The sequence below is a fragment of the Vitis vinifera genome, chromosome 8 (genome assembly GCF_030704535.1).
Source record: "Vitis vinifera cultivar Pinot Noir 40024 chromosome 8, ASM3070453v1".
NCBI lineage: Eukaryota > Viridiplantae > Streptophyta > Magnoliopsida > Vitales > Vitaceae > Vitis > Vitis vinifera.
In genome coordinates this window covers 22,124,873-22,136,190 of record NC_081812.1, presented here as the reverse complement: position 1 = coordinate 22,136,190, position 11,318 = coordinate 22,124,873, and the positions used below count along the sequence as shown (strand labels likewise).

Here is an 11,318-nt window from a genome sequence, read left to right as displayed (position 1 = left end):
CTTTTGTTTAGTTCCAATTGCTTAAAAATGAGATCATTGCATTGCTTTTCATTGCCTCTGGCTGTGCAAGGGAGTATGGATCTATTTGGCAATTATTTTTTAAAACAATTCTTCAAAACTCATTTTTAAGAACAGTTTTCAATTGTTTTTAGAAATTGTCCACATCAAGCTAGTTTGGGTTCTTCACTACCAACATTCTAACCGGCATCTCATCATACTCATATTTAGATGTTCTAACTGCCTGATTTGTACGATGTTGTGTTTATTGGGGTGTCAAATGAACATTTTTTTGTTTGATCTGGATGTGCTGGGATTTAGACCTGGAGTTTCTTTCTAGCAAACTTTGATTTTGTGTGGATGCATAGACCTGGCAGGCACATCAGGTTGCGGATGCCATGAGACAGAAGTACTTGAGTTTATGGGGGCCTTATCTTGGGTAGTGATTAATTTTACTAAAAGAGTGAAGCAGGAAACTCCACATGATGCAACATGCAACAAAATTGGTAAGGCGCCACTAGGAACTATTAACTAGATGGTGACTTGCTATATGCGAGAGGCAAACTACATTCCAGGAGGCAAGTTGAGAGGAGAATTGCTCACGGAAGCACACGATATGAAATGGGCTAGACACCAGGGGGAGTGTCTCGATCTTTTGTTTAGCCAAAAGAAGATGTACAAGCATATGTCAATCATGCTTGGTGAGCCAGTTGGATAAAGCAGCAGGTTTGGCAAAACATTGGCATGGACTAAATTGGTGGGTTCCCAAAAGTCGAAAGGTACAGGTTAGTATTTGTGATTGTGGATCAATTCCTGAAGTACGTTATTTCATCCATGCACCACCACACGCATGTCCCAATAAAGAAGCAACTAGGTTGGTCTTCAGCTATGTGGTCAAGTATTCCGGGTTGCCAAGAGACATTGTAAGCAACAAGGACTCTTGCTCCACAAGCAAATTTTAGGTTGAGCTCTTAAAAATGCTAGGCTCGGTGTTGAAATTTTCGATACCAAATCATTCTCAGACAGATGGGCAAATGGAAAGGGTGAATGCAATGGGAAAGGAGTAAAGTGGCTCAGTTATGTTTCCACTTGCGTAAAATCTCTTTAATGAGACTGGGCCCATCTAAGGAAGCAACTCTGTAGCAACCTCAGATGCCCTTAGACGTGCTGACTAAGATGCAACTAGGGAGCCGTAGTCGTCTTGCAACATACAAGTTTGCAAAGTCTCGATACGAGTTGCTTAAGGAAGCTCAAAAAAGCCTCCGAAAAGCTAGTAGATGCATGAAGTATGGGAGACCATTAGAGTGTCAAAAGGGCTCAAAGAGGTTTGATTCTGAAGTGCGATGGACCTTTTGAGGTGATGAAGAAGGTTGTTGTTGTATACAAGTCAAAGCTCCTTGACAAATTGAAAATCCATCTTTCATTTCCATGGACGAAAATGTGGAGAAATTTCACATTTTAAAATAATAATAATAATAAAAATTCGCCCCTTTTGTACTTTGATGATCCAACGACCAGATTGTTGTTTTTGATGATTCAACGATTCATATTTTACCCTTGTTTTTGCAAAGGTATCCAATGCTCATACTTCCGTGTTTTTCTATTTATTTTTTTAATTTATCTTTTATTTTAAATTTATGTCATCATTTTATTTTATATTATCCTTTTATTTTTAATTATTTTTTATATTTATGTAATTAATCCTTTTTAATTTTGAATATTTTTATTTTAAAATATTAAAAATATAAATTTATTCAAAATTTGCTAAAATATTAATGAAGTTATAATATTTTATAAATTAAAATTAATTTGATAAGATAAATTAGTGATATAATTAAATCTCAATTACATTTATAAAAAAACTTTTAATATGTATATTTTTTATTTTATTTTTATATTTTTTAAGCTTTTTCAAATATTTTCATAAATTTTGAACAATTTTCGTTCCCCTGAAATTTTTGTCAAAATGTTCATCGATATTTTTAATATATACGTAAAATACAAGTATCGATGTATCTGTGTTTATTGATATTTTTATCCTTGTTCATTTTATGTGAGCCTTTTGAAATTCCTTCATAAATATCAGGATCCTACTATAGTGCAATAGATGTACACACCACCTACCATTTGAAAGCAATTCAAGAATAAGGTTTATAGGATTTTGAACCATTGAACCATGAGTAATCAGGGAAATAGAAGAATAGATTTCTTAGTTCATTAAAAGGGAACACCAGAAAGCAAATAATGTTGGGAGAAAGAACAACCTTTTGACACTTTGAGGAAGCAATATAAGACTATTGCAAGCGAAGTTGATAAGGGCATATACTCTACTTGGTGGGCGCGGTTCCTCGTCACCTTAGCATAGATGACACGTCACCAATGCATGTAAAGTGATATGTCATGGGTAAGACAAAGGTGATGATCGAGGCTAAAGGATCATGCCATGGCTTATTGTGGCTTGAGGGTGGCAATACACAATGCAAGAGCATGCACATGCAAGGCACCATGTGGGTGACTCAACAAATTTTCGATTTTTTTAGAAAATTTATCATATATACTCAAGTATCTATGATGTCTATTCTTGGAACTTTGGAAATGTCTTAAAATACTATTTAGGGGGAGGATAACTCACTCAAAGGTGGTAATAGTGGGTAAGCTATGTCACACCAATGACACGACATGAGGGCTTCAGACACAAGTAAGGGTGATGGTGAGCCTTGCTAGCACAACACACATGGGCACAATACCATGGGTATGGTGTAATCCAAAGTGTAATAACACGAAGGTTACCTTAGATTGGAAGGATTAACATGACTAGCATACACATAGGCTAACATAACAATACATATCATAGGCTAAAAAAAGGGCTTAACACCAAGGCAAATTACAATCATGTGGACTAAGAAAGGTTTTAACACATATAAGTTGTTTAGAGACACAAACAACATAATGGATCATGCACGAGCTTGTCTACCTGGGCATATCAATGGCTTGAGAACATAAATGAGGCTACCTAAACACATGAACTAGCTAAATGCTCGTGGACCCAACAACAAGCATGGGTTGACACTAAGATGACTCATGGATGACACTTTAGCATTGGGGCAAGCCCAAGCAAAAAGTTGTAGCACTACAAGGCCTGATACTAATGGGTCGAGATAGTCTTACAAGGCATAAGCCAAGCATATCTCTTGAACAAATGGGCAAGTGGTAAGCAAAGGTGCAACTAAGCAACTAAGTCCTTAAGATTATGGCATGGCAAAAGTGGGTTGTTAGGCTTAGGGACATGTGGCACAATCAAAAGACAAGCATTGCATGCAATGAACTTGCAAGATCATAAGGCAAATTATAAACATGTGGTAAATTGTTAAAGCTTAGAGATAAGTTGAAGCATTTTAATTGGAATTTGAGTTTGAATTTGAATTCAAATGAGTTAGTTCCTAGATAAGTGAAAATTAATTGGCTAATTAATGCAGTACTAGCCAATTTATGACAATTTGAAAATATCAAAGGTTTGTATGAGAAAAGTTTGTTATTAAATTAGAAGTCCAAATGTGAGTTTTTGTTTTTAAAGGCTACTAATTGTATCTTGGAAACCTTCAAAAAGTAGTTGAGGGTTGTCATTATAAAAGGGAAAAACTAGCTTATTGTAAGAACTTTTGATGACTATTTAGAAAAAAGAAAGTGATTAACCAGAAGATCCTGGTTTCAGCTTTTTGCAAAGAGTTTTCCTATATTTTTCCTTAAGAAATTTTAGCTTGGACGGTGTTTGGAGTAACTTGGTTGTAGTTTACTTGGATAGTAGTTATAATAGCTTTTCAGTTTTAATCACTAATGTAACTTATAAATAATATGCTATTAGGTCATTCCCTATATGAACTCACCAAGAGAGTTGGTTGAATTGTTCTTGTAATTATCTATAAAGTAATATACAAGGTAGGGTGTTACTCATGGGTCATTGTTTGCGTTGTGTGGGTTGAATATAGGTTGGCTTAGATAGGTCTAAGTGCCACACAAATGCCAAAAAAAGGAAAAAAAAAAAAAAGAAAGGAAAAGGGAATTTCATGTTTGTGGCCATTACCAACCACAATTGTTGGAGATACTAGGTGTTATTGAGTAATAAACCTTACAAAGAGGCAACTTCAAGCATTCTAAGAGGAAAAACCAAGGACTCTAGAAAAGCAACAAGGATGAAAAAGACTTGCTACTAGTCCATTAAGGTACAATGCATCACTTGACGAGAGAGAATTCCTTCTACAATAGAATACATTATCTAGTAGATAGAAGTGTTTATGAGCAAAGCTAGTTAGGAACCATTTGAATTGTTATGACAACATCAAGAACTAATGCAAAGGTTCCACATAGAGGCATAGATGAACTAGGTGCAAGGATGTATCATGGTCTATTCCTAATTTTACATAAATATATCATTTGGGCATTCTCCAAGGGTTTCAAGTAGCTTTGAAATATTCTAGATACTTTGTGAAGGTATTTGGAGCAACTGCGAGGTGATTGAAGGAATTTGAAGCCAACTTTTTAGGTGTTTTAGTGCTTGAAGCGAAAAGCTTGCTCAACTCCCACACAATAAACATGCGAGAGTAGCTATAAATGGAAGGTTGCATTACCTATTGCGACAATCTCAAAAAGTTAAGAAATGTCTCATATGGATAAAAGTTTCCTAATTTTATTACACTTAGCTTAAGAGTGTTCTCTTCTTGATGGCTCTTTGCCAAAATCAAGCTAGGTTTTGTAGAATAAACTCAAGGAATGACATTTAGGTCAATTAATTTACCCTTGTTGAGTAACCGATGGAGATTTTAGGTTGAGTAATTTATCTTGAGGTTGAGTAAAGGATGATTTGAGGTTTATTTAGCCTTGTAATGCCCATTTTCAACATGTTTTAAGGCTTTCAAAATGTAAAACTCTGAAAAGCTAGGCATGATGCAAAAGCTTAGGGTGCTGAAAAATGAAGGGCTTAGTCAAAATGGGGTGCTAGGCCCCAATCAACACAATGATTGACCTCATCCTCATGTAATGCTTTCGTTTACAAGTATACTATACCTTTTAGGGCATGTGGTAAGATATCAACTTCATGGCAGATTTGCAATTCCAAGAAAGAAAAAAGGCAAATAATTACTTTTACTGTCATAATGTGTGAAGATTCTACAAGCAACTTTACCTTCTTCAGGGGAAGGATATGAACTTGCCCTTAAAAAGAAAGGGTACTCTCTCTAATACTAGGAGCTGCAAAAGCCCCCAATGTCTAGAGTGGCCCATTCCAAAGAAGGGAGTAGAAGAAGAAGAAGAAGAAGAAGAAATGATAAAAGTATTTTCTCATTATAAATTAGAAAAGACTCCTATACAGGCCAGCCTCATCTCATCTTCCCCACTTGCCATAGAAGAAAGAAATCAAAATTCAAAATTCAAAAACCAAAGGAAAGCCCCCTTCTGCTCTTTCATTCTGAATCACTTTCCATACTTCCCATGGCCTTCAATCCTCTTGGTCTCTGCAACACAAACCCAAACACCAGATCACACAAATACCCCACTAACCCAAGATTTGATGAAACCACCATAAACAAGAGGAAAAGAAGGAGGAGAAAGGGAGAGAGAAAGTATAAGAAAATCACCTTCTTAGAAGTCTTCTTCTCCCTCACCTCATACCTCTCTTGACACATATCAGACAACCATGCCCCTGGACTCACCAACTGCATGTAAAAATCAAATCTCAAATCAAACTCCTTCAAAAACCCCAAATTCCCAGAAAAAAGAAGAATTGGAAATTGAAAAAAGGATGAAGAGAAAAGAAAGCTTACAAGTAAGCTTCTCTGAATGATCTTGGCTCTTTTCTTAGGCCTTTGAGGGAGTTTACAGCCTTTCATAGCCATAAAGTCCTCCTCTTTCTCTTTGCTGGACAGTGAAATATAGAGTTTTGGCCACACCAGACCTCTGTCATCACCTCCTCCTCCACCCTCAACCGAAACTTTGCCGTTATCATCCATACCCGCCGATCCTCTGGTCGTGTAGTACCGATCTTCCTTCTCCGACGAACCCGATTTCCGGTTCTCGTTTGTCACCGATCTAAGCGTCGCACCCTCTGTATTCCTGTAACCATACACAAACCCCAAACAGAAAGAAAACCTGTCAGACCTTGTTCTCCGGTTGGTTTGTTCTGGTTTCGTCTTCATTTTTCTGGGCAATTTTTCTTAATCCCCTGTTGGGGTTTTCTCACCTTGTGAAGCGACTGGGTTGAAGATGAGCGCTTTCTTTCTCAGAACCAGTGACGACGGAGCGATCAATACGAGATGTGATTTTCCTGCGAATAGCACCATTGGATCGAACTGAAACATTTGGGTCTTTGACCCTCACACATCTAAGCCTCTTCCTATTACCCCACTGTAAGAAAAAATCAGTTTCTGGACCTTTATAGGTTCTCTGGCTCTTCTCTTCCTTCTCCATATCTGCAAGGAAAAGAAAAACAAAGGAACACCATGATTTTTCGCAGACCCATTTGAATTTTCCTCATCAGCAAGGAAGGCACAGAAGAAAAAGAGACCCAAAACTGTAACTTGAAGGTCATTTGGTTGCTGAGAAATTGTGAGAAAGGGAAACAGACCTCGCAATTTCACGACAGCTAGTTCACGTTTCCACTCGTTCTCCTACAATTTCTTAGCCACCACACACAGCGTCAAGGTGATCATCTTCAACCTCAAGATCTACGACTCTGACAGAGGAAATCTTCCTCAAAATTTCCTGCGATTCAAATGGGTCGAAAAATCACCAAAAGAACCCAAAAATAGAAATATTCACAAAGAAGAAGCATCAAATGCAAAGAAAGGGAAGATGACGAGGAAGAGGACGTTTTGGATGGGGAGAATTACATGTGAGAGAGTCAAATGCGTCGAGAAAAGACGAATTTTCCAGGAAAATATCAAGTAATACTGAAAAACATAGAAAATCCAGATCGAAAATCCAGGATAATCGCTTGGATATCGTCTCCACGTTCTCTATATCTGCTCTGAAGCTGCTTTTTCTTGGTCTCTCTGTGTCTCACAGTCTCTGTTTCAACGTTTGTTAGCTCTCATCCCATGGAGATTTCTTTTCTCCTTTCCCTATTTATCTGCATTTCTAAGATTATAAAACAACTGAAAAAATGGTGACCGTGCGATTGAAAATGGACGGTCTATACTTTCTACACTTCACAACACATTTTCAAAATTTCCACTTTCTTTCAAATAAAATAAAAATATAATAGAATTATTTAAAAAAAAAAAAATTTAGACCAGTTTGATAATTAGTTTTGTCAAATAGTTTTACAAAATAATTTTTAAAAACAGTTTTTGAAAATGGCTTACTAATCAAAAATATTTTTAATATTTTTAAATATGCTTTAAAAATAATTTTTATATCTATAATTTTATTTTTATTATTATATATGTTTATATAATTATTTTTTAAAATAACTTTAAAAAAAATAAGTGAAAACTATTTAAAAAAATTAAAAGGTGTTAAAACTCTATGTTTTCTATTTTTGAAAGTAAAAAATAAAAAATAGTGTTTTTTAGTTTTTTGTTTTGAAAAACAAAAATTATTTTAAAAATAAAAAAATTATTATTGAAAACAGTCGTTATACCCTTAGTAACTAATTTCTTTCTTTTATTTTTCTTTAAACTTTCTAAAAACCCATATAACTCAAAAAAATTATTCATTTTTTCCTCAATTAAAATATTTTTTTTACTCTCATTACTTTTTATCATTAAAGTCAAATATGCCGAATCTAATAGCTTTAAAAAAATTCATAATTTAATTTTATTAATCAACTAGGGAGGCTTTTGTGGAATTTGATAAAATTAAAATTTTAAAATAAAATATTAATATTATTTAATAAAGCTAATTTATAAAATTTTTAAAACTAATTTTAAATCTTTTTAGAAATATCCTACTAAGTTAATTAGTTTCGAATATTAGAATTCAGTGAATAAATATGAATAAATATGGTCTAATTAAACTTTTGACTAACTTAGAAAAACCCTAATCTTAACCTTATTATTATTATTATTATTATCATTGGCCTCTTTAATTCAACCCACCCAATGTATGAGGTTCCAATTAGGTTATCCAAACTTGACCCACCCAATATCTGGCGGTGAAGACCTTTTCAAATTTTAATGGAAATTTCCTTTTCATTATAAATTTACATTTTTCTAGTGGGTGAATATTGTGTAGTTATGAGGTAGGCTTTCATTTTTATGGTTTGGAGTCCCTTTCTTGATTCAATTTTGTGCCTTATATACACTTCACCTCTTTCCCTCTCAATTTCATTTTTATGCTGGTTAGGTTGAGTACATCGTGTCGAAAATAAATGGCGTTTGAAATAACATTTTGGTTATATTTGATTTTTGAAAAATTTAAAGAAAAAAAATAGAGAGAAAAAATAATAATAAAATAATTATATCCGACTTTCTATTACTATTTTTTTTCTTTTTTTTGATACTTTTCGAAAATTAAACAGAAACTTTAGGTTTTCAATTTAGATTTTAGGGTTAGGGTTTATTCAATCTCCATCTTTTTGTGTTGTTCTAATTTCAAAGATTATTTTGCGATCTGTTTGGATTTTTGGGATCTTGTAAATTGTTAATGGGCGTATGGGGTTCATGTGATTGAGGTTTAAGCTTGGGGGTAAGATGTTATTGGGCTATCTTTTATAATGGGCCTGGTGAGCCCAAGGCCTAGCCATGTACATGGTTTGATATCATGGCCACCTAGGCCTACACTTCTGCTTAATAATGGAGGTCTCCAACTTGAGCCCCATCATAGAGAGAGTGGACTTCCAACCATGAAAATAAATGAGGACTTATGAGTTTGTGGATGTGCATTAGGGCATTAGGGCATTAGGGCATATTGGGTGTCTCTAGCACAACCAATATCACCATGTTCAAATTTAATTTGAAGCAACTGTGTGAGACCATTCAAACCCTCTGCTCTACTTCATTCAAAATTTTCTAAGTTTTGTTTTCTTTTGCCACTCAAAACAAGGTATATTATTACCACAATGCTAGGAGGGGGACCCCTAACCCCCCATAGTTGTTGTAATGGACCACTGTTAGTTAGGATATATATGACCATGAAACTAAAAGGACCCACCACTTTGAAGATTTCCTCAATACCATTTGATGCCATCATTCAATAAATTGAAAAGGGGGTGTCAGATGTTTGAATGGTGGGAGAGGAAGATAGCCTTAGAATTTGGTACCGTTAGAAAAGGTGGTGGATTTTGCGATCATCATAATCCATGGGCCATTCAAAAAATGGGAAAGGTGGAGTCTCTTACGAATATGATTATCTTGAATCTTGATAAGTGAAAGGTAATTGTGGATTACTATCTAACTCACCTAACAGTGGAAAGTTTGGTTTAAGTTATGATACTGTTTTGAATTGCAAAGAGACTAGTGGGCTCAGCTTTCCCTTCTCTCATGATCAACAATTAGTTGTTGATTTGCTTGTGGAGAAAACCCATTATGAACAAACGGTTGATCCATCAAATCCGGTAAAGAAAAGAGTAGGAACGATCAATTCAAGTAAATTGAACAGGGGTTTGGGAATAACTTGACGAATTTTTTATTCAAAGTGTTTTTAATAAAAATTATCTTACTTATGAATAAGGTCCTTCATAAGAGATGACCTCTAAGATCCTTCATAAAGATGAACTCTAAAACCAATCATCTTTACAATTATACAAGGGCATTCCATAACTCTTGAGATATGCTCGAATTTGTGTAAGTCCCTCCTACAAAAAATTTATTTGCTTGGGAAGCCAAAACACCTCACCACCTTTCATTTCCATCAAATAATTTAAAGCTTTCTTTAATCCAAAAGGGGAGATTCTCCATCTCTCATATCTTTTATTCAGAGCCTTAAAAATCCACAGTAGAGCAGAGCCCATGAGAGGATGGTCTCCAAACAGAGTTTTAAGTTTTAACCCAACAAAGGTATGGGCCCCATTTATACCGTTGGCTACAGCTGTATGGCACCCAACCACCCTTACACCCTGTCAAGCTAGGGGCAGCGGGCACCCCCACAAAAGCGGTTACCTCAGAGGCTATACCCATTACCCAATGAACAACTGTCACAACGGGCAGCTGCCAGTGAACCCCCTCCTTTCTTTCCCCTTTTATTATATAAACCCCCACTCACCTTCACTCCTCAACAATCAAAGAATCATCGTCCTTGTTTGTTTCTACTGAAAGAGAATTCCAAAATGGAGACAATGAAGATGAGAGTGCTGTTGATGGGTGTGGTGATGGTGATGATGGCCGCATCCATGGTCCCAAATGTGGCTGCTGCAGATGCTCCGGCGCCCAGCCCCACCTCTGACACCGCCGCATTTGTCCCGGCTGCCTTGGCTTCTGTTGTGGCTCTTGTCTTTGGATTTCTTTTCTAGTTGGGTGTTCTGTTCTCCCTCTCTATTCCTCCTTTTTCTTTCTCCCATTGTGGCCTACCTGGGTTTTATGGGATTCACATATATATATTCATTCCTTTGTGATTATTGTTGTTCTTTTCCATACGTAAATTGTTGAGTTTTGTTTGCTTGTAACTTGTGATCATTTCTTTGGTGATGATTTGTTGTTAAATCCACAAATTAAGCTTTATTGACCCCAAAAGAGGAGTGTGGGTTGGATCCAGAACTCAATTACCCAAGTAAAAATCCTTATAAAATCATTGTTTTAATCATTTGACTCATAAAAATAGGATGATGCATTCTGAATTGGGAAGTTGGGACCAAATCAGAAAGGGAGGCATTGTTGGATGAGTCCACTTGGGGCTGTTGATCAAGTTCCCTCAGCTCATTCTTGATTCAAAAATCAGTATTGGTTGAACTTCATTCTTTAAGTTGGGATCATTTAATGATTAGGGTAAATGGGGAGTCTTGTAGCCTTGGAACCCTGATGTGCCACCTGATGCAGGCCATGCAACATCTATGGACAAATTGTTCTAGAAAAATCTCTCTCTAACCTATTTTTAACATAAATCTCCTAATCCCCTCCAATATTTTGACTATTTAGACATAGGTTTTAAAAGATAAAATTACTTTTATAAGAAAAAAAATGAGAATATTTTTCAGGCTAGAAAAAATAACCAATTAAATTTTGAGTCATGTAAAATTTATATATTAAAAAGGAAAAATAAATAGCACCTTCATGCTTATATGGTAACTGGTATAGTCTGTATGTACATAAATATTTTGATTTTCTATCTTATCATAAAAGCGAGGCCATGTTGTGATGGGCTTGGACCACTTCTTAAAGGGTTAGGGTTTATTT

At 35.5% G+C, this 11,318-nt stretch overlaps 1 protein-coding gene across 2 annotated transcripts; it reads right to left on the bottom strand.

Annotated features, from left to right (window-relative positions):
- Nucleotides 1-5,114: 5,114 nt before the first annotated feature.
- LOC100255634 (uncharacterized) lies at nucleotides 5,115-7,116 on the bottom strand. Of its 2 annotated transcripts, XM_002281773.5 has the most exons (6): nucleotides 6,879-7,116; nucleotides 6,614-6,750; nucleotides 6,230-6,458; nucleotides 5,814-6,102; nucleotides 5,628-5,705; nucleotides 5,115-5,504 (listed from the first exon to the last, which is right to left on the bottom strand). In XM_002281773.5, exons 3-6 carry the CDS (start codon nucleotides 6,454-6,456, stop codon nucleotides 5,454-5,456), a joined length of 645 nt encoding a protein of 214 aa, XP_002281809.1. In that variant the 5' UTR covers nucleotides 6,457-6,458; nucleotides 6,614-6,750; nucleotides 6,879-7,116; the 3' UTR covers nucleotides 5,115-5,453. The 2 variants fall into 2 exon arrangements, with proteins under 2 accessions (XP_002281809.1, XP_059595369.1); XM_059739386.1 differs by having other exon boundaries at nucleotides 5,115-6,102; nucleotides 6,879-7,106.
- Nucleotides 7,117-11,318: the final 4,202 nt, after the last annotated feature.

Bases quoted from the DNA above. Each gene is read 5' to 3' on its own strand.
- LOC100255634 (XM_059739386.1), bottom strand. From the start codon at position 6,456: ATGGAGAAGGAAGAGAAGAGCCAGAGAACCTATAAAGGTCCAGAAACT. The intron at 6,103-6,229 runs GTGAGAAAACCC...GTATGGTTACAG, and splicing joins CAACCCAGTCGCTTCACAAG to GAATACAGAGGGTGCGACGC.